The 23,226-nt window shown below is 45.2% G+C and overlaps 1 protein-coding gene across 1 annotated transcript; it reads left to right on the forward strand.

The window, feature by feature from the left end:
• Positions 1–151: 151 nt before the first annotated feature.
• MALL (mal, T cell differentiation protein like) lies at positions 152–21,597 on the forward strand. The gene is made up of 4 exons (XM_066611859.1): positions 152–247; positions 18,590–18,757; positions 20,688–20,825; positions 21,535–21,597. Exons 1-4 carry the CDS (start codon positions 152–154, stop codon positions 21,595–21,597), a joined length of 465 nt encoding a protein of 154 aa, XP_066467956.1.
• Positions 21,598–23,226: the final 1,629 nt, after the last annotated feature.

Genomic DNA, 23,226 nt, shown 5'->3' on the forward strand with positions numbered 1-23,226 from the left:
GGAGCTACCTGCCAAGCTGGAACTAGTTTCACCTTTGACGTCCACATGGGTGTGTCAGTGGATACTATTTTAAGCTTCACATGCCAACAGTGCTGCAGAGATCACCAAGTGTGGTGGAGCTGGAGCTTCTAGCCATTTAGACTGTGTAGAAATGGATACCAAAACTTCAGGACCAGTCCCTGAAAATATACCTTCTGGACTAGATGTTTTTAGAACATTACCGTATGCCTTGATTCTACCAGAGCTGGTAAGTTAAACTTTCTTAAATGTTATTTTATTATAGTTATTCCAAAAAGTCTTACATTCTAAGGATCACTTCACACATTGCACACTAAACACAAACAAGAAGTGTAGTCAATTCCAGCGTAGAAGTGTAGCTGCATGATACATACAGCTCAACACACATTTGTCAAATGCACATCTCACACAAATGCCCTCATCCAGCTAAGAAAAGCCTTGCAGGTCGGGAGCGTTGCTGGATCAGGAACCCTAATTCTTATACATGTGTTGATGCCATCTATCTATGCTGCATTGCTTTTAATGGGATATGCACCTGAATGCATACCCATATCCATGTTCTGGCATAACTACTAAGTGTAGGCACCAAGATCCGGATCAGGGTGAAAATGTGATACCTTCCTGAGCTCAATGCACTGATGACCACAAAAAATTTACCTGCATGCAATTTGATGTGTGAATCTAATCTAAAACTCTGCAACTAACACCAAGATTGATAGCCAGGGTGGGGGACGCAAGGCTGGGGAATACTGTTAGCACTTCACAGTGTTGCCAAATACTTCAAGCTTTTGAAATATCTGTTCATGTTTGACAAACCATATATAGTAGTTGCAATCTGCTTGATGAATCCTGAAAGGAAAAAGCTCCAATAATGGGCCATCTGGAAGTCAAAGAGGGAACCTCAGAACAGGAAGCAGGAAAACCATAACACCCCGAAAGCTATATGGATCAGGCAAGCTGTGTCAATATATTCCTAGAAGCAGACATGCCAGTGGGAACCAATCTGGATCAGTTAATATATGCAGCATTGCCAATCCATAGATCCCTTCATTAGTTACAGAGCAGGGCACCTGTCCTCTTTTCTCCACTGTGTGCCTCTTGTCTCCCAGGGAACAGGAGAGCAGGGAGAGCCACCTTCACAAATATAACAATATGGACTGGAGCTCTCACAGAGGTTATGGTAGTGCCATGAGCTCTTCCTTTCTTCACATATGTAGTGAGGTGTTCCGGAGGCAATACCACTTTGTTTGCAGGAGTGATAACTGGACATTCAATGTGTCTTTATGTACAAGTTGTGTGTAAGTGAAGGCAAACAGGCATGCCTACAAGATGGATCTCCAGAGAGCAATCCTCAGTTCTTAGCTAACATAGGATGCAATTCTATGCATGTTTTCTGGGAGTAAGCCCCACTGAACGCAACAAGACTTATTGCTGAGTTGACATGCATAGGATGGTGCTGTTAGTTCTTAGCTAACATCACCTAAAAGCTCTCTCTTGTGCATGCCAACACACACATCTCCTAGCTCCCACTGGCGAACTATTAACTGACCATCCCGGACCATTATCTAGTAATCTACCAGGCATACAGTAGTGGCCCATTGCCATTAACAGTACAACTGAGTATATTTAAACGGGTTTATCAAGGCTGGCAAACCATGTCTCTCCCATCTGTAATTATTCATCTCCTGGAGGCTGATGGCTATGAAGATATAGCAACATGTTCTACTTCTGTAGAACTATCTGAAGATCTTACTGATTATTTTGCCAACAACTAAGCTGGGAAACAACGGTAGCTTGATTGGATCACTTTTGTGGCTGGTTGCAGTGTGGATGGTGCTGAGTGACTTAGGCAATCCTAACCACACTTTCCTGAGAGTAAGCCCCATCGAACAAAATAGGACTTACTTCTGGGTAGACCTAGTTAGGATTGTGCCCTTTATCAAGATTGCACCACAGAGGCAGAATTTATTAGAGAACTGGAGGTCCCCACTTTATAAGGAAAGAGCAGGAAGGTCTATTTTGCAATGGCCTACCAAGAGAACACAAAAACTTCACGTGCAAAGTAAAAAACAAACAAAAAAACCCCACACAATTATTTGGAGAAAAATCCATTGATTTCAAAACAATTTCCTGCCATGTTAATGTGCTTAGTGTTTTGGCCTATGCATGCCTTCAGTTTATCTCACAGTGGGGACAACTATTCGTTCAGAATATTTCTTTTGGAACTCAGTGGCATCACTGCCCCTCCACCCAAGGCTGCAGACCATCTCTAAGTGTGTCAACTCAGCTGGGGCCAGGACTTCAGATGAAAACAAGGCAAATAGAACCTCCATGATTAGAGGCAGTAGACCTCTGACTGTCGGAAGGTGACAGTCATGGACACTCCATTTGGCTCACTGTGGCCTAGGCGTGTCTTTCATGAATATCTCTAATCTAAAAAAAAAATGCACAACATCTAAATCAGGAGTAATCACTACATGTTGTGGCAATAATTATCCATGGCATGTGATAGTCATGGTTGCACTTTGAGACCTTGCAAGAAGTCATAGCCACAATAACAATTTTGAAAACACAGCACAGCAAAGTTGTTACTAGACTCTAATCAGGGAGTTATATGATGCATGGAATTTAATGTAGTCAGACTTTGCCTGGGACAAGGGCAGGGCGCGTTTCATGAGTTATGTGATGCAGCAAAAAACAGCTGTTGTCACAAACTGAGCTGGTTGGAGGAAATGACCAATGATGTTGATCAGAGAGAACTCTCACCCTCTGTGATAAGACGGATGCACTTTCCTCACCTCATATGGCTAGCATGTCCAAGAGCTTGGGCAGTGTTTTTTTCCACCTGGAAAAGATGCAATGGAGGTAGCAAGGGAGCAATGGCTGCTAACAGGCACAAAAAACGTAGAGACTCACTTGCAGGGGGGTGTTGCTGTTTTCCCGCAGACCTTTTTGAACGCTGTACCTTGCAGGTTAGGTTGAGGAATGGTGACTGTCCCAAGATTACCCAGTGGTGGGGTGGGGATTTGAAACCACGTTGGGAAAACATGGGAAACCATCTATGGTTTCAACCACTGTTCCGTGGCACATGGGTGTTCTGCAAATAGTCTGCAGGTGTGCTGCAGGAGTTTGGGGGAGGGTATATTAGTAGAGATCCCTGTGCCAGCAGCCTCATGCCTTGTCAAAAAAACCGATGTGCACTTTGAAAATTTTAGTGCCTTCTCAGTATGCCATGAGAGGAAAAGTTGAAAATTGCTGCTCTATTGGGGGGGGGGGGGGAGAGGACACCTCTGTTAGCAAGAGGAAGGTAACAATCTTTGCTTGAGCCAGTGACTTAGGAATACGGCTGGCGATACAAGGACATCTGCAAGAGGGATCTGAAGGCCTTAGGAGTGGACCTCAACAAGTGGGAAACCCTGGCCTCTGAGCAGCCCGCTTGGAGGCAGGCTGTGCAGCATCGCCTTTCCCAGTTTGAAGAGACACTTGGCCAACAGTCTGAGGCTAAGAGGCAAAGAAGGAAGGCCCATAGCCAGGGAGACAGACCAGGGACAGACTGCACTTGCTCCCAGTGTGGAAGGGATTGTCACTCCCGAATTGGCCTTTTCAGCCACACTAGACGATGTTCCAAAACCACCTTTCAGAGCGTGATACCATAGTCTCTCAAGACTGAAGGTTGCCAACAAATTTTAAACCATGCATGTTTCCTCTGAGGTGATGGCATTTGAGCCACCCTCCTTGCTGCAGGACTAGTGAAACTGGCAATTGGCTCCATTCAGTTTATTGCTGGAGTAACAGTGCTTGTTTATTTGTCTGCCATCCCATGTGATCTTGCAACCATCTCTCCCCTGTGAGCTGTCTGTGCTCCTGGGCACCTGTCACCCTGACTCTTGCCATGTATGGCCAGTATTTCCCTGCTGGAGCTCAGCTTGCAACAAATTACCCTATTGTATGCAGGGTGAATAGATATAGATATAGATATAGATATAGATATAGATATATATATATATATATATATATATATATATATATATATATACTATTAGAACACATTTCACTCTCAACTTCCTTCCCTCTTTGCAATGAGTGACTAACAGCTAATGCAAAGTCTTCAGTCATCAGTCTTGCCTCTCCCCAGATGCTTCTAGTGGGACACCTGCTTTTTAAAAAGTCACATTTATACTCAAAATACTTATATGTCCATATTTTGCTGAATTTATTAAAAAGGGGCAACCTTCCTTCAAGGAAGAACATCTGCTGGGAAAGGTTATAAGTCCTATCAAGACTTAAGAAGGGCGTTTCAACTTCTGCACTGAATTCTAGTTTTTTTTTGTTTTAAAGGTAAGCTAGCTTTTGTCTCCCTTCCCCACCCCCAAGAACCTGTCTGATTGCCTCTCAAGGGTGGATGGGTCCCTCCCTTGCAAGTGATACTTGCTCATCTGCTGAGTGGAAATGGGAGCAAATCTCTGAGTCATCCAAAGTGCCAATGTACCTGATACTGGATATGAAAAATTCAGTGTCTGATTTTTCTTTCTTTCTTGACCCTGAAATGGTAGCTCTGGGGCGATCTGGAAACACCTTGGAAAAGAATGTATTTGATTGTAGTGGGACTAAAGAATGGTATGCAGGAAATAACATCCAGAGTAGATTGCATGGAACTTGGCACATTCTCATGATCTCAAAGACTTCTACCTAGTCTGTTTCTAAGGCAGTGTTTGTAAAAATGCAGAGAGATAGCCTTTAAATATAATGACCAGAGCCCCCCCCCTTTCTGCCATTATTTTTCTAAATTTTCACCTCATTTACTGTGTGTACCCCAATTTTTCTTCCTGAAGAACCCCAATGTGGCTAACAGCAAGCAAAAACAATAACAAAGTAGGATTTTTTTTAAAAAAAGGCAAGAACAAACACAAACGTAATGCAAACAATAAAGAGATAATTCAGTAAATAATTTATAATGAGCAGTATCAATAATACATAACTGGTTCAAACCCAGTGGTTCCCAAGCTGACCGCAGTCACAATGCCCTTTTTCTATGGCGCCCACTTTTGGTGGTGCCATTGTATGACATCTCATACAAAATGGTGTGAGAATCACATGAGCTCTCATAAGCTGAGTAGTTTGGGAACCATGACTTAAACCAATAACAAACTGATAACACTACTCTTTACAACCTGTGCTTTCCCCAACTTCCTGATTGCCTCTTCTGCATGGTGATATGAAAGCTCTGTCTGTGGATCTGGTCCATGATACTGCTCTGCACAAACACAAATCACGAGACTGCAGTCACCAGGACAGGAATGGGGGAATCTGGCCTTTGCAAATATGCACACAATTAATTGACATAAACAAAGCCAAGACTGCAAACTAAGGGCCCAATCCTATCCAGTTTTCCAGGGCCAGTGTAGTGGTGCCAATGGGGCATGTGCTACATCAGGGGTGCTCAAACTTTCAACTTTAGGGATGCTGGACCTTTAACAAGTGTATAGAAGAGAGAATTTCAGCAGGTGCAACTTGTCATCCCACAGATGACAAGCTGCATCTGCTGAAATTATCTCTCCTACACAATTTTAAAGGTCCAGGATCCCTAAAGTTGAAAGTTTGAGCACCCCTGTGCTACATCTTTTGGTAGGAAGGCAGTCACTGAGGCCTCCTCAAGGTATGGGAATGTTTGGTCTCTTACCTCAGGGCTGCATTGCGGCTGCACCTGTGTTAGAAAGTTGGATAGGATTGGGCCCTAAATGGTTAGATAGAAGTGTGCCTTAAGCAGATTTGGTACCATCTGCTATCAAATCTTGTAAGTGAAAGGAAGAAGCTTGCATTTTATAAGGAGCAATCTGGGAATATAAAGTCAACTTTGAGATAGATTTTCAAAATATTTTTTCTAAGAAAACTGTTGATCTTGCCCAGAGAAAACTGTTGATCTTGCCGAGGGCTGCTCAGAGACACACCTAAGAGCAGAAACCCAACCTAATTCCATTATTTGTGGCTTGTGCCAAGCTGAATTACTATTAGTAAATCATTATCTCAGCCCCATTATTGAAACTGCAAGAAGAATATCATATAAATTCCTCAGGAATTTTTCTGCTTAACAGAAATAGAGCAGAATATACAACTGCTTGAATTAGAAGTGTTTTTGCCAGTATCAAATTGTGTTAAAATAAGGCTTAGCATCCTCCTCTAAAATAGTCCTTTCTGTGAGATACATTCTGAGATGAATTTTTTTTTTTTTTGCTTGAAATATATTTGAACAAACCACTTTGGTTTAAACTGCAGACAGTTGATACAAGAATTAGGACTGCAAACACAATATTCTAATAATCAATAAAGTAAGCTTGGTAATAGAAATAGGAGCATATGTTTTGAACTCTGCTTAATGTAAGATGTTGAAGATTTTCACTCAACTATATCCATTTAGTTTTGGTTGCATTAAGATACAGATGGATTTTCCTTATTTTCAAGAACAATTGCTTTTTAACTCATTCTTAGTTTCTGAGAAGCAGATGTTTTTACTGGGCAATAAATGCCTTTTGCTAATGCAGCTATTTACTTGCAAAAGGAAAGTCAGTGTCATGCAGTGCAGAGGATGCCAGATTTGGGCAGGAAGTCCTGGGCTCAGATCCCTACTCCTGGAGGTGTTCTAGAGAATCAGGAGGAATCTATTGCAGTGGTGTCACTAGGATTCGCGTCACCCAGTGCGGGAGGCCTGGGTGTCACCCCATGCAGTGGGCGGGGCAACGCCCCAGGTGGTGGGCATGGTGATGTACCATCACCCCACCCCCACTGGTTTTTTGGCTGTACCTTTTGTTAAAACACAGATATTTCAATGTGGTTTGTTTCATCGCCTTCTGCATGAAATTACACATTGATTGATATATAACATGATGGTATTATTCCTCCAAATTCTGATTTTAGTGATTTTGAAAACTTGTAAAGTCTCTCTCTCACACACACACCCCGTGGCAACTTTCTAACACCTTATTGGAGCAGTTCTCAAACTTTTAGCACTGGGACCCACTTTTTAGAATGACAATCTGTCCAGGACCCATTGGAAGTGATGTCATGGCCAGAAGTGACATCATCAAGCAAATTAAAATAAATAATTATAAATAATTAAATTAAAATAAAAGAAATAATTAAATAAGGGGGAGCCAGTCCTGTTCCACCAAGTGAATCCACTCTGAAGTAAGTCCTATTGTGGTCAATGGGGCGTATTCTCAGGAAAGCGTGGGTAGGATTGCAGCCCGTGAGCCCAATCCTATGCGTGTCTACTCAGAAGTAGCTCCCATAGTGGTCAATGGAGCTTACTCTGTAGTCTGCCTGCAATAACAACCCCTCCAAAAAGAAATCAGTGAGATTTCCAGCCCTCCCCAGTGCCCAGTTTAAAGTTCTTCTATTTCAGGCACATCAAGATAAAGACCCTCCTGGCTTTGCAAGTGCAAAATAGAAAACTTTCCCCTTACCATGCAAGTCTCTTTTTTTGTCCTTTTTTTTGGGGGGGGGCTGCCTTCTGGAGCATTTGTTGCACTCCAGCTCCATTAGATTGGGACCCTTCTGGTGTCCTCACATTCCCCTTTGCCTGGCCTGACCACCAGCCAAGGCACGTCTGCCTACTCATGAGTAAACTCGACCATGTGGCTGAGTTTGCTTTCCATAGGGCTCAATAGGGCAGCTGGGTGGCAGGGACCTCCTTCTCAGGTGTTTTTGGGGGCTGCATTCATTGGATCAGGACCATTCTGATATTGTTTGGAGTACTCTCTGCCTGCCCTTTCCAATGGACTAAGGCAAGTTCACCTACCTGCGAGAAAACTCAGCCACGTGGCTTCGGCTTCGTTTCGGGCTCAATAGATGCAGCTGGGAGGGAGGCAGGGACTTCCTCGGGTGTTTTTGGGGGCTGCATTTATTGGATTGGGACCATTCTGGTGTTGTTGGATTCCTCTCAGCCTGCCCTTTCTGACGGACTATGGCAAGTATGCCTACTCGCGAATAAACACGCAATAAGGCTCACTTTCACTTTCCATAGGTATCCATTCATTTTTTTCTTTCCAGTATTTTGGCCATAACTTTTGAAGGAAAGGAGCTATTTCAATTCTGTTTTTTGCATTGCACTCCGTGGGGCATTCCGCGTCCAACGGTGTATAGCACGACATGGTAGCTCCTAATGCAGCAGTTTTGGCGTGTCACCCCCCAGGGTGCGTCACCCCTCCCCAGCGCGTCACCCGGTGTGGCCTGCACCCCCAGCGACACCAGTGATCTATTGGCTGCTAGTGGTTGTGTCATGCAGCTATAATGGAACAGCGAACAGTAATGCTGGCCTTTGCCCCCTTCTTCTTTGACTCTTTCTGCAGCCTTGAGTGGCTCATCACAAGGGAGCCTAGTAGGCTTCTGCTTTGGCACCTGGCTGATCCTGGCACGTGCCCTTCTGAGAAGTTGCCAAGCCATGCCCACACACACATCCAAGCTCATCTTCGTAGCCTGAGGGGTTAGAAACCTGGTTTTTAAACATAATAAACTGAGAGAACAGATCCTCTGCATGTTCTTCCTGTTGTAGGATAAGCCCTGGCTTTGATGGCTCTAAAAAGCCACTAGACAAATTTATGTAGGAGGGGTCTATCAACATCTATTAGGCAGGTAGCTTAATAAGTTTTAATGTTCAGCAGAAGTTCATGTTGTCATGTTGGCAACCTTCAGTCTCGAAAGACTATGGTATCGCGCTCTGAAAGGTGGTTCTGGAACAGCGTCTAGTGTGGCTGAAAAGGCCAATCCGGGAGTGACAATCCCTTCCACACTGGGAGCAAGTGCAGTCTGTCCCTGGTCTGTCTCCCTGGCTATGGGCCTTCCTTCTTTGCCTCTTAGCCTCAGACTGTTGGCCAAGTGTCTCTTCAAACTGGGAAAGGCCATGCTGCACAGCCTGCCTCCAAGCGGGCCGCTCAGAGGCCAGGGTTTCCCACCTGTTGAGGTCCACTCCTAAGGCCTTCAGATCCCTCTTGCAGATGTCCTTGTATTGCAGCTGTGGTCTACCTGTAGGGCGCTTTCCTTGCACGAGTTCTCCATAGAGGAGATCCTTTGGGATCCGGCCATCATCCATTCTCACGACATGACCGAGCCAACGCAGGTGTCTCTGTTTCAGCAGTGCATACATGCTAGGGATTCCACCTCGTTCCAGGACTGTGTTGTTTGGAACTTTGTCCTGCCAGGTGATGCCAGAATGCGTCAGAGGCAGCGCATGTGGAAAGCGTTCAGTTTCCTCTCCTGTTGTGAGTGAAGAGTCCATGACTTGCTGCAGTACAGAAGTGTACTCAGGACGCAAGCTCTGTAGACCTGGATCTTGGTATGTTCTGTCAGCTTCTTGTTGGACCAGACTCTCTTTGTGAGTCTGGAAAACGTGGTAGCTGCTTTACCGATGCGCTTGTTTCGCTTGGTATCAGCAGAAGTGAACCTGTCAAAATCAGTTGCTGAGGGACACATGAGAAGACAGGACTTTTGCCTTCATGTCCTTTATGTCCACATATGCCCACATGTGCTTTTTGGGTTTCCCAGAAGCATCTGATTGCACTCTCTTGAAACTACCGTGCTGGATTGAATGAACCTTTAGTCTCTTCCAGCAGGGCTCATTTTAGGTCAGATTGCATCCTAGGATTGCAGATACATACAAGCAGGGGGGTCTCTACATTTGGGCCTGGTGGGGCCTATGCTAGGTCCCATGTCCACACAAGACTCCCCCTCTGTGACTGGGCAACCCCTGAGACAATGAAAGCCCATGCTTGCCACTGCTCCCCACCACTGCTGGATGAGCCCTGGGGATGCTGATCAGGCCATTGTGGAGCGGCAGAAACAAATCACTTGTTTTCTTCTTTCTCTACTACCATTTTACAATTCCTGGATGTTATATATCCATGACAATGCGTTATTGTTAAATTGTGCGGGGAATAAAAGGACCAGCTGTGGCTGCTGCCTGCTTCCTAGTAAACTTGTTGATTGCTTCTTACTAAACCTCCCCATTGGGTGCTGGGCCTCTGGCTGGCTTACCAGGAGGCAATGGGAGAACAGAGGTGGCAGTGGATCATCTTTTTCCCCTGGTGCCATTTTACACATTCTGCTTCCATGGCTCCCCACCAGTGCCCAGTAAGCCAGGCAGGTGCCCAAGTCCCAATGGAAGGGCTTACCAGGAGGTGGTAAAGAATAGGTGATAGCAGCAGACCAAGTCCTCCTTCATCCCACAACCTGTGACTAAGTGACTGATTATAAGTGATGGTGAGGGAGGGCTGTCACCTGTTCACTGCCTGGTCCCTGGGTTGGTTCCTGAGAGTGCTCGCACTTTCCAAAGCAAAGCTTTGACCTCAGGGACCCCAAACACTCACACCACCACTGCATAGAGTAATAGGTTCAGGGAGGCTATAATGCTGTAAGCAGAATAACCCCAGCTCATCACACCTTTATGTAGTTCTAGCATTTTCTCACATAAAGTACCTTTTTCTAGAGCAAAATAGAGGACTAATCACTAATCAAAATAGAGGGCTAATCACTAATCACTCATCCAACTATTTGTATATTGTTGTTTTATTACTGTAGTCATTTCAGTTCTATTGCTAGAGCGGTAGCTCTGCTAAAGCAATTTTCAACTGGTGTGCTACAAAAGGTCTGCAGGTGTGCCACAGGAATTTGGAGCACAGCACTGAAAATTGCTGAAAATTCTTCTGGGTTCTGCAGCTCAGAGCTGGTGGAGGGTTAGATAATTCGTCACTACAGATAGTTTCCTAGAAACAGAGCCACAGAACAAAGAAGAGTCTCCTGGAAGTCAGAAGTGACATCACAAAAGGTGAAGACCATAGAGGTCTGTGTGTCATGAGAAGAAAAGCATTGAAAATCGCTCCTCTACTATCACTCCGTGGTAGAGTGCCTCCTTTGCATGTAGATCTTGGGTTCAGTTGTTAGCCTCTCCAAGTAAGAGTGGGAAAGACTGCTGCATATACATCACAGTATGAACTTTGATGTGTTTTTTCATTCATCCATTCATCCCTTATTAATTTTTTGTTTAAAGGCGCAAAACAGTTCTGGAGATTGGGAGGGCAGTTTCTTGGTAACCTCATAGAGAACCAGCCAATCAATGCTGTGCACAGCCAAATTCCCTTTAAACATGAGAACTATTTTCCCCTCAGAGCTGGTACATGAAATCCTTTCTAGAGTGGCCCCACCACTCTAATAGTGTTACATCTGAATAGTGTTCACCCATTGTTTAATATAGGTAATAACCACAGCTGTTAGAGTGTTTTAAGTGGTGGACTTTGGCTGGGAAGATCAGAAGTCAAAGCCCTGGTCAACAGTGGAACTCCTTGGGTCATTCTCTCTAAGCTCAGACTATCTCACATAGTTCTTGTGAAGATAAAACAGGATAATCCACTTCCATGTATGGAGGAAGGGTGCACTAGAAATGTAAACAATAATAACTATTCATATTGATTTGTTCAATAAATTTGTTCAACAAACACATTCATTGTTCAGAAAGTTGAAGAAAACTAAAATTTGTGCCAATTTTTTTTTGAGGAAAATATTAATTTACTTGTTCATCCTTTAATGATTACTTTTGAGTGTTTATTTAAGATGCTTGAATTAAAAAAAAGCTTGACTAAAAAAAGGAAAAGACAAATTATAAGCTTCTCTTGGGTAGAAATCTGAAAGAGCGCCAAGGAGGCCAGGAAGGGAGGGAGAATGGGTGGGGAAAGCCAAGAAGGGAATCAGTCTCAAAAAGTATGACAGAATGTGTTGCCTTAGTAACAGGGCTGGGAGAAATGAAATATGATTGCCGAGGAATCCGTAAATAGCTCTGAAGCTTGCATGTAACACAAAGATGGAGGTTAAATGTCCAAGCCGACAGCGGGTGGAGAACACAAATGTCCTTTATACTTGGGTTGTGGGCTTAGATTAATGATTATGCTGAGTAATCATTACTCAGCTGTGTCGTAAACTTAGGGGAGTTTGGGGTGCTCAGAGTTCTTGGTTGTCGAACTCTAAAGCCCTCAAGACCCCTCTGCTTAGTAGTACTGCCACCACCCTGTATGTGCCAGTGCCTCAGTCCAGGGACACTGAGACCCTCTAGGCTTAACTCTATCCCTTGCAGGCACTGAGCTCTTTCTCCAATTAAGGCTTCAGTCCTCAAGTTACTAGACCTCAATGAGCACTTGGTAGCTTGCTGAATGGCTAGGCAGGATTCTGAACCTTTGTCCCCAAAAGACAATGAAACAACTTGGTAAAAGAGATTTTAGTTTATTAAGTACATAAGGTTACATAAGGCAGCAAATGCAGGAGGCATAAACATCTAGGAAACATATCAGCAATAAAATAATAAAGCTAGCTGGCTATCTCTATTAATACCTAACTCTCACCTGGGTCAGCTTCTCTTGTAGATCTCTTAGCTCCAGGCTACCTGTGAGGCCAGATGCCCATGGTGGACAATGGAGCTCATGACGTGCAGGATGTTGCACCCAAAAACTCTGCCCAAGAAGAACCGGACACACCCCTTGGGGCACTCATTATTATACTTCTTATGCTAATAGTACTGAGGTGACTTCGTACTTATTTAGACTGTCCAATCAGAAACTTCTGAGGACAGAACCTTCTTGGAGTGGGTCTAGTTGCTCGCCCTCCTAGTTCTTACCCCTCCCAACTGGAGATCCATAGCTGCATTCCATTCTGGCGCCACTCAGTCTACTGAGGTGTTAAACATTCCAATAGGTTGTAATTCTTGTCGTCTGTCCCTTCTGGCCAGCAAAGGAGAGACAACAATCTTTTTGTTTGTTTACTCACATTCTTGCAGCTAGGAACTGCTAGCCACTTCTCCATTACTGGCTTAGTTTGGTTCAGGCTTCACATGCTAACCTAGGCCTCAACTGTTCATATACATGACAAGCTGCTCAGCTACTAGGGTTCCTCTTATGGCATAATTACCTGAGAGTTGCCCAATGTACAGTGTGTGTCCACCCTACTCCCTGCACTGGCTTATTTATGGATTCTTCCACACAGCTCTAATTATGGGGGACTGATGCACTATATCAGACATGAGACGACACTCCCTATCTCAGGGATGAAGGAGTCTTCAACCCACACTGGTCCCCTAGGGCCTAGGGGCATGTATGTCCCTTGGTCCAGTCAGCAGCAGCAGCTTTCCCTCTGTTCCATTGCTTACCCCTCTCTCCAAAGCAGGACTCTATGGCAGCCAAGGAGGGGGTGGGCAATGGGACCAGAGGAAGTGAGGCATGGGAAAATCACGACTTCATCCTGTTTTGCTGCTGCAGAGCTGTAAAGAGATAGTGTGATCTCTGGGGTGTGATCTGGTTTTGGGCAGAAATGTAGTACTGTATATGACTGTACATGGAAATAAATAAATAAATAAAATTCAAGAAACCATCCGAGTGTAGGCGGTAGAGTGTGGACTTTTGTGGAAAAGAGTTTTGTATTGGGTACAGAGGCATCATGGACTCCCTCCCCCAGGATACTTTGAGCACTCCTAAGAGGGTACCGTGGGCAGTCTCTATTCTTTGTCCCTGGCAAACCATTATCCTTTTGGCGGTCTTGTTTTTTCCGTTGAGAGGATGCTGTGGTGAATGTTCCCAACTGATTGAAAATAAGGAAGGTTCAGCATGACCGGTAAGGGGACTAGTATAGTGATCATTAAATTCCTAAAAATAAAAATGAAAATGAAATGACTATCCTGGTCAATGCATGATAATTTAATGTCCTATGGTTGTACTGCTCAGAATACAATAAGGCACAAAGGCAGCCCTGCAAGGTGGGGGGAAAGGAGGATTTTAATTTGCCTCTGGCAGCAAAAATCCTTGGGCTAGCACTCCCTTAATGCGAATGTACCTGTTTCTGCTCCACCCTGTGCTTGAATGAATGGGGTGGGTTTTAATTTTTATAATTGTCTGTACAAAGTGTTTGTACTTTTTAAAGAGTTTGTAATGCCTTACAGCAGAGCCTTGGGATGAAAGCACACCGGTTTTTGAGTGTTTTTTGTGCACATAGCTTTTGTTGACATTCGAGATTCTTTTGGTTGTAAGATTTTCTTGCTGTTGTTGGACGGACGGGCAAACTCTAATATTTCAAGGTTGCTTAGAAAGTGATCAACATAAGGTGATCTGGCCTCCGGAACAACCTCAGCAGATCTACCTGAGTGGGGCAGATTTGTCATCCCTGCTGGTTTCTTTATATTTTTATAAAAAGAAAAATATACAAAAACAAAAACCACACACCATCCAGGCTGCCCCGTGACCTGGTCCTCCCCTGCGCCACCTCCGAACACGGCTCTGGAGGGTGTTCTGAGGCCTTAAAATGTCACTTCTGGTTTTGCCAAAAAACTGGAGGTGATCTTCTAAGGCAGTGGTTCCCAACATTTTTTCACTTGCGTACTCCTTGGCAGCCCATTTCCATAAATTGTACCCCTCAAATTAGACCCACAAGGCATTCTAATACAGACCTGCCCTTTCCCGCCATTATTATATTCCTTTTCAAGCACCCCTAAAGGTCTTGACATATACCTCTGGGGGTACACATACCTCAGGTTGAGAACCACTGTTCTAAGGCCTTCTGGAGGCCTAAGAAGGCACCCTGAGGCCTGAGAAAGCCTTTCCAGGCCTCAGAAGGCCTTCTGAGATCTTAAAAGGTCACTTCCAGTTTTCCCCGAAAACCAGAAGTGAAGTTCTAAAACCTCCCAAAGGCCTCAGAAAACCCTCCTGATGTGATCAGAGCATAGCTCCAGTTGTGTTTGGAGGGGGCACAGGGTGAGTCAGAGGGCAGGACCCTGGCTGCTGCAGTGGGGGTGGTTTTGCTGCTCCCCAGCAGAATACCACCCAGGGTCCTATGACCCCTGTGACCCCCTCAGCTATGGTACTGCTGCCTCCTCCATGCCCACCTCCCTGCTTAGGGAAGCAGCAGGGAGGTGAAGCTGGTCTAGAGCCCTGCCAGCTTCCTCTTATCTGTAGCTCTGGTGCTGCCTTCTCTTGCTTATTCCCACCAGCCTTATTTGAAGCAAACTGGATGAATGGAGTAAGCAGGAAGAAGCAGGTAAGGGGAAGGAGGCAAGGGGGAGGCTCTGCCTCTTTCTTCTTCTCTCTCTTTGCTCTGTGGGCAAGAAGGAGAAGGAAGTGGAGCTGAGGAAGATTCTTTTGTTTGCTCACAAAACCGAGGAATCAAAGCAGGATTGCGATGCTGCTGCTTCTTGCAACTCCACCATTGCCGTTGCTTGTGGGGGCAGCAGTGGAGAAGGTGATCAACTGCAGTGAATCTGGAGGGGAGTGGCAGGATGAGGTGACCTCTCATCAGGTCACTTTGCGACTCACCACTCAGAGGGACTCCTTGACAGTCCAATCCTAGCCACACTTTCCAGGGAGCAAGCCCCATTTAATCTAATGGGACTGACTTCTGAGTAGGCATGCATAGGAGTGGGCTGTCAGTCAGCTTCGTGGGCAGGCCAGCCCTGCTGGGACCACATGAACATATGAAGAACAAACAAGATTTAAAAACAAACAAACAACCAAACTGTTAGTTGCACATTCCAGTCTTGCTTCTTGTACTTTGTCCAATATACACGCCTTTTACTGTGAGCCTTGCACAGAACACCAGTTTACATTCCGCTGTCAAGATAAATGTGAGTAATATGATGCTATCAAATGTGGTTGAATGAACTCCTGAATGTGGAATTTCATGGCCAGGGCCAAGCTGTCCATGAGGCTAATCAAGGCAGGCACCTCTAGCAATCCCTTGGGGGACGGTGAAGCACTTCTGTCTGCCCTTTCCCCTTCATTCCTGTTCCACTCCCTGGGTTGGAAAAGAAAGAGGGAAGGAGGGAAGGAGGGAAGGAGGAGGAGAGGTGAGTGCATTCCCCTGATCTTCCTTTTCCAAGTAAGGGAATAGGAGCAGCAGAGGCTGGCTGGCACATCACCAGGTAAGGGGGGGCAGCTTTTGGCATGCCTCCTCAGGTGCTAAGAGGTCTTGGGTTGGCTCTGTATATATTGTAACCGAATCCACGTTTTATGGCTGGTGGTTGTAGGAGCAAGATGTGTAACGTCAATGTAGATCTATGAAAGATTTGTTGTCTGTGAATTATCAGCCTGGGATAATCACTGTCTATTTCTGTAAAATTTTCTTCTTGGTAATGGGGAGGGGGATACTTAAAAAGTTCCATTTTAGAACACTGTTTATTTTCTGGGCTTCATCTCCTTTCATTCCAGGCCCTTCAGGTGCTTCTAATTCATTCCCCCATTTGTTTTCATTATATATTTCAAAAGGGTGCTGCCATGCAAAACCGCAGGTGCTATGCTATGCTATGCTATGCTAGCAGTGGTTTTTGTTTTTAACCCACACTGTCCTGGAATGACGCTGTGTCCTGTGCAGTTTTTAAAAAAAAGCCACTGCTAAGAGGTGACTTGCATTTGGTTGCCTGCCATCTGCCACAAACAGTGAAAACAACATAAAGCAAGATAATTTTTTAAAAAGAAAAATAACTAAAATGGACAATGAATGGAGCTCAAAAATGAAATTCCAGTTGTACCATTCACTCCTCAACTCCATTTATTTTGGAGCATATAGATCCAAACTGAAGGGGTTCCCTTAATTTTGGGTTCCATTTGTTTGAAAAACAAACATGCATCCCTATTTTTTTGTCAATTCATTCACATTTTCCATGCCATCCTAGAAATATGAAGAATCCCTGGTGTTTTATGTATACAGGCATTCCCTTGTATCCATGGATCCTATATCCACGGTTTCAATTATCCGTGGTTCAAAAATCCCCCCCATCTTACAAATGATTTATCTGCTTGTGATCGCAGTCTTCCTGTTACTGTCTCCTGTGTCTCGCTGTCTCTTTGCTATCTGCAAATGCTAACAGGAAGAAAGAAGCATTCACAGGAAGTGAGTTGGAGGGCTGAAAACAATGCAACACATATCAACCCTCCAACCCACTTCGCGTGAACGCTTCCTTCTTCCCGTTATCATTTTCAGATAGCAAAGAGCCAGTAAGACACAGGAGACAGTGACAGGAAGGATGCAATCACAGGCAAACAAGGGCCCAATACAGCTGGCCCAGTGCGAACCCCCATAGGAACAGTGCCTGTTGGTGGCCAGTGAACCACTGCCAGGCGCTCCATGTGAAGCACCTGGCAGTAGAGAAATAAGTCAGAGAGTAGGGGGAGGTGTGAAGGAGGCATTCTGGGGCAGGTGGAGCGTGGGGAGAAGGTGTGGTGGGAGAGGGAGCAGGACAGCAGCAGGCGGGACTAGTGGAGTTCAGCTTCACTAGATCCAGAGTCCTGTGTTGGGCCTTATAGCCTGATACAAGGCTTCTTGATTCTGCACTGGCTAAATAGCCAATGCAGAGTCAAGAAGCCCCATTGCAGGACCATTTCCCTTATCCAGGGGAAGGGGACAAAAGTTTTCTTCTTCTGAGGAACTATCGCCAGCTGCCCAGTTGTGTGCAGGATACCACAGTAACCATTTCGGTGCCGTGGCAGCCGGGTGCGCCGGGCAGCTCAGGATTGGGCTGTAAGTCATTTGTGTGATGCAGTTTTTTGGAAGCACTTTTTGTAGGGTTTGCTGCTATCCATGGTTTCCAGTGGCAGTTGCAACCTAGCCCCATGGATATCAGGGGACGCCTGTATTCTCCAGTAGGATAACTTTCACTACAATTTATGCACACAGCTGTCCCATGTGGGATAGATGTTTCAGTGGTTCTTGGGCAGATGGTTTAATGTATTTTTTGCTACTGTGTTATTTCATGACTCGCTGTAGTACAGAAGTGTACTCAGGACACAGTGTACTCAGGACACAGAGTCATGGACTCTCCGCTCACAACAGGAGAGGAAACAGGAGAGGAACACTTTCCACATGCGCTGCCTCCAACGCATTCTCGGCATCACCTGGCAGGACAAAGTTCCTAACAACACAGTCCTGGAATGTGCTGGAATCCCTAGCATGTATGCACTGCTGAAACAGAGACACCTGCTTTGGCTCGGTCATGTCGTGAGAATGGATGATGGCCGGATCCCAAAGGATCTCCTCTATGGAGAACTTGTGCAAGGAAAGTGCCCTACAGGTAGACCACAGCTGCGATACAAGGACATCTGCAAGAGGGATCTGAAGGCCTTAGGAGTGGACCTCAACAAGTGGGAAACCCTGGCCTCTGAGCGGCCCACTTGGAGGCAGGCTGTGCAGCATGGCCTTTCCCAGTTTGAAGAGACACTTGGCCAACAGTCTGAGGCAAAGAGGCAAAGAAGGAAGGCCCATAGCCAGGGAGACAGACCAGGGACAGACTGCACTTGCTCCCAGTGTGGAAGGGATTGTCACTCCCGGATTGGCCTCTTCAGCCACACTAGACGCTGTGCCAGAACCACCTTTCAGAGCGTGATACCATAGTCTTTCGAGACTGAAGGTTGCCAATACAAAAATATTTCATATATTGCATGGAGACACTGCATGTCTAGGATGCTTAAAATCTACATCAAGATACAGAACACAGGTGGGTTGTGGCTGGTTTAAGTGTGTTCAATAATGCTTATTGTTCATTTTTGTGTCCCTCTTGTAGTTCTTTGGCTGCTGGGTTTGGATTCTTGTGGCAGCTACTACAGTGTACTTCCCACTGCTGCAGGGATGGGTCATGTATGTGTCGATCAGTTCATTTGTCATCTCCTTGCTTCTTCTACTGTCCTACCTGTTTGGCTTCCACAAAAACTTTGAATCCTGGAGAATCCTGGTAAGGGGAGATAAAGCACACTCTTCCATTAAGCATGCCTTTGTTACAAATCAAGCAGAACCCACTAGAGAAACTTTCCTGAAAATCTTAGGGAATGGGCAGACTTATGGTGGAAGATGTTCCTTCAGGTATCTTGGTTCCTTGCCATTTAGAGTTTTAACCAGCTGTCAGGGAAGGAAACTCCCAAATGAAAGCAGGCTGACCAAGGGGAGTAATGCTTAGTGCAGGGGTCTCCAAACTTTTTGGACAGAGGGCCACATGAAATATCTGGTGCAGTGCCGAGGGCTGGAAAAAATAAAATTTAAATAAATTAGAGATGGAACTTAGATGAATGAATAAATGAATGAGTGGGCTCATTCAGTCAGCCTCTCCGACCCTCAGAACACCCTCCATAGGCAATCAGAGCACAGCTCTGGTCATGTTCAGTCAAGTGGGCCAGAGGCTGGACAAGAGGCTGGCAGTGGGCTGGATAGAGGCTTGCTGTGGTCTGCATCTGGCCCCCTGGCTGGGGTTTGGAGACTCCTGGCCTAGTGATTAGTGTATGCACACACCCTTCCGCTTCCCACTGTCCCTTTACTGGACAAACAGCTGAATGGTTAAATACCTTGGTGGCTTGTGTCTGCTGCCACCATTCCAGGCTAAGAGACCAGGAAGAGGAGGGCTGCCTGGGAACCCACCCCCTTCGGGAGAACACTGAGTCCAGGGTTCCTATTCAAATTCAATCTGCAGAGCAAGACATGACAAAATCCACTGAAGAAACCATGAACATGGGCCAGGAATATCAGTCAGAACATAGGCCAGTGTCAAAATATAATTAGTTTATTAAAAGTCTGAAAAAGAAAAAGAAAAAGATTAAACAAAATGGGAAAATAAAGGTGAATAAAGAAGAGATGAGCTTGTCAGGAAAGCTTAGTTCCACCAAAAAGATGCAATAACCATTAATGCCCAGCAGATGGAGCTGGAAAGCTGCTTAGTATCGTGCATCACATACAAACCAGAATCTGAGACGTTATGAATTGTGGATGGGCAAATTGAGGAGAAAAAAAAACCCAAACCTGACACAAGTGCCTATATCTGCGGTTTTCAAACTCCCAGGGAGTTCTGGTGGGGGCGGGGGGGGGGAGACAGTGGGGGCAGGGGGAAGGCACATTAAGGAGGCATTCTACCATCTATACACATTGTAGAAATTAAGAAAATGTATTTGCTAATTTGCAAAATTTGTTCTTCTGTCAGTCACAAGGAAGGATAAAGAGCTGTGCAGGGAGCAGAATGCTTTCCAACTGCAAAGTGTGCTTGCCCCACCCTCTGTGTTTTGAAATGTTACTAAGCCACACATTATGTTGCTTAAAAGACTAGAAACTGTTAAAAAAAATTAAAGGCTGAAATGCTCAGGATACTGAAATCAGCATCCTAACCCAGATTTTGTGATTGAACATGGAACCATGGGACACACGCAGTCTTGCTTATAAGTGGATGATATTAAACACTATATAGGTACCGGTGGCACATCTAATGTAGCTGTGCATCTAGGTCAAAATTCACGTCCCAAATCCAATTACCACAGTTTCCTGCAATGCACTCCCCTTGCATTAGGTTACCCTGAGGAGGCCTTAGCATGTTAAAACTCCCCTGCATAATATTGCAGTACCTGCCACTGCATCACTGCATGGGGAGCTATGGTGGATTGGGCTGCCTGAACAAGAGGGACACAATTAAATTCAGATATTCAACAATATGGATTCAGACATCAGATAAATAAAGCGGGGGCAGGGGGAGAAGCCACATGGATCAAGCATTGCAGGCAGATTCCCATTCTGCACACAGCTAGGGAGAAAGCTCTCTCCCATGTTCCTGCCACTTACACCTCTGATGGTGGCAGGACATGTAGGAGGGATCGGTTTGACACATATTGGATGCTTTCCTTTTCCAGGATAGTCTGTACCATGGAGCCACTGGAATCTTTTACCTGAGCGCCGCCGTCTTACAGGCTAACGCGACAATCCGTTCTGAGACTGAAGTGCCAGCAGAACATATACCTCGCTACTATCAGCTAAATGCTGCAGCCACGGTAAGCTCCCTCCGGAGGCCAGTGGCCTCAGGCTTTCTCTCAATGGAGCCCTCCAACAGCACTTCATCTTCCTTTTGATACATCCACTTTCTGTATCAGGCCTCATGTATTAAGCAGTCTCAAGAGCTCAAGTGCTCCACTGGATGAACTTGAATCATGTGTCCCTATTCAAGTTACCCCATTCCTGCATGAACCCATTGTGTTGTCCCAAGATGCTGTCATTTAGTCTCCATGAAATGCATCTGTAGAGTAGGTGTAATAATGATCTCAGTGGTTCTCAAACATTTTAGCACAGAGATCCACGTTTTAGAATGACAATCTATTGGGACCCATTAGAAGTGATGTCATGAACCTGGAAGTGATGTCATGGTTGGAAGTGATACTGTCAAGCAGGAAAAATTTTTACACCCCCATATGACAAAATCAAATTAAGTAAAAGTTTACAATAAGTACAATAAGTATATGTTTAAAAATGTAGTTAAAATAAAGAACCCTCCTAGCCCTCCCAAGTAGTTGATGATTAAATGCTATCACATACCATGATAGCATCAATATATTGAAAACAAAACACACATTGAAATGAATGGGGACCCACCTAGTGGGTCCTGACCCACAGTTTGAGAAACACTGATCTACTTCATAGGATTGCTGTGAGGGTAAACCCCAAAGGGCATCCTTGACCAATTCTCTCTTTCTTTATCTTTTTCAGTTCTTTGCCTTCATCACCACCCTGCTGTATGTTTTGCATGCCTTCAGCAATTACTACCACTGAAAACTGCTGGAAAGAAAGTGACGTGGGAGTGAAAATGACACCCATGAGTGTCACTTGGAATCTGAGCTGCAAAACAAATGGTGAAAATGGGTGTAAGAACAGAGCTCAGTTGGAACTGGGCTCCTTCAGAACGGAGCTCCTTTTCAATTTAGGTGAAAGAGATATTTGGATTGTTGAAACCTGTACTTTACTCACATTACCGTGTACTGTTGAGTTCCGTATGAAATGCAATAGATCCTTATCTGATCTATTATCTGATCCTTGTTTATCCAGTTCTTTGAGTTATCCAAAATTATGACCTATTCTCTGTCATTTGTAAAACTGCTTGTAAATAATACATGCATTATTTAAACCTCCAAACCTCCCAAACCTCCACTGCCTTGTGGCTACATCCAGTTATGGAAAAGGCTTCAGGAGTCAGCCTTGAAGCAAAATCCGGAGCTGGAGTCCCTGAGGCAGTTCATGGCTGAATACAGTCACGTTCTGGCAACTCCTGCGACGCCGCTGGAACCAACCATATTGGCCTCTGCCTTTCCATTGGACCATTTCAGCGATGTGGAGAGGGGGGATTTGCTGCATGGGTAACAGTCTATCCACCATATCTACTTTATCCAGGCTTTGCGCACTGGAGAGGACACTCTGTTCCAGAACCACCATTCAGAGCGCGATACCATAGTCTTCCGAGACTGAAGGATATTTAAACCAGTGGTTACTTTTTTTTCAAAAATGAAAACTACAGAGGCACCTTCTGCATTGACTCATCTGCTATAAGGATCCTTTGTGTATTTACCCTGGATCCTCAACCTACTGCAGGGGATTCTGGGAAATATTTGGCCAGACCTGTTGCCCTAGTATGCCCTGGAATACACTTTCTTATTGCTGGTAGTGGTGGGCAAGCTTATTCCCTGCCAGGAGGCACTCTGTACAGAAGTACACTGTACAGAAGTACACTCGTACCTTAGCGTGAAGCACATCTCCCCCCATTCAAATAGAGCAGGGCTTCTTATTCCCTGCCAGCAGAACCTCTGAAGGGAAGTAACTTAGGAGGAAGCACATCTTCCCCCATTCAAATAGAGCAGGGCCTCTTATTCCCTGCCAGCAGATCCTCTGAATGGAAGTAACTTAGAGGGAAGCATATCTCCCCCCATTCAAATAGAGCAGGGCTTCTTATTCCCTGCCAGCAGCCCCTTTATAAGGAAGTAACTTAGGGGGAACCGCATCTTCCCCCATTCAAATAGAGCAGGGCCTCTTATTCCCTGCCAGCAGCCCCTCTGTAAGGAAGTACCTTAGGGGGCAGCACATCTCCCCCCATTCAAATAGAGCAGGGCCTCATATTCCCTGCCAGCAGACCCTCTGAATGGAAGTAACTTAGGGGGAAGCGCATCTCCCCCCATTCAAATACAGCAGGGCTTCTTATTCCCTGCCAGCTTCCCTCTGTAAGGAAGTATCTTAAGCACATCTTCCCCCATTCAAATAGAGCAGGGCTTCATATTCCCTGCAAGCAGACCCTCTGCATAGTAACTTAGAAGGAAGCACATTTCACCCCCCCCCCCCTTAAATAGAGCAGGGCTTCTAATTCTCTGACAGTAGCCCCTCTGTAAGGAGGTAACTTAGGAAGAAGCACATCTG

This window comes from Tiliqua scincoides, chromosome 1 (genome assembly GCF_035046505.1).
Source record: "Tiliqua scincoides isolate rTilSci1 chromosome 1, rTilSci1.hap2, whole genome shotgun sequence".
NCBI lineage: Eukaryota > Metazoa > Chordata > Lepidosauria > Squamata > Scincidae > Tiliqua > Tiliqua scincoides.

Excerpts from the sequence above, each read along its gene's own strand:
- MALL (XM_066611859.1), top strand. The coding sequence starts at position 152 with ATGGATACCAAAACTTCAGGACCAGTCCCTGAAAATATACCTTCTGGA. Across the intron at positions 248-18,589 it reads CCTTGATTCTACCAGAGCTG|TTCTTTGGCTGCTGGGTTTG; the intron begins GTAAGTTAAACT and ends TCCCTCTTGTAG. Across the intron at positions 18,758-20,687 it reads TTGAATCCTGGAGAATCCTG|GATAGTCTGTACCATGGAGC; the intron begins GTAAGGGGAGAT and ends TTCCTTTTCCAG.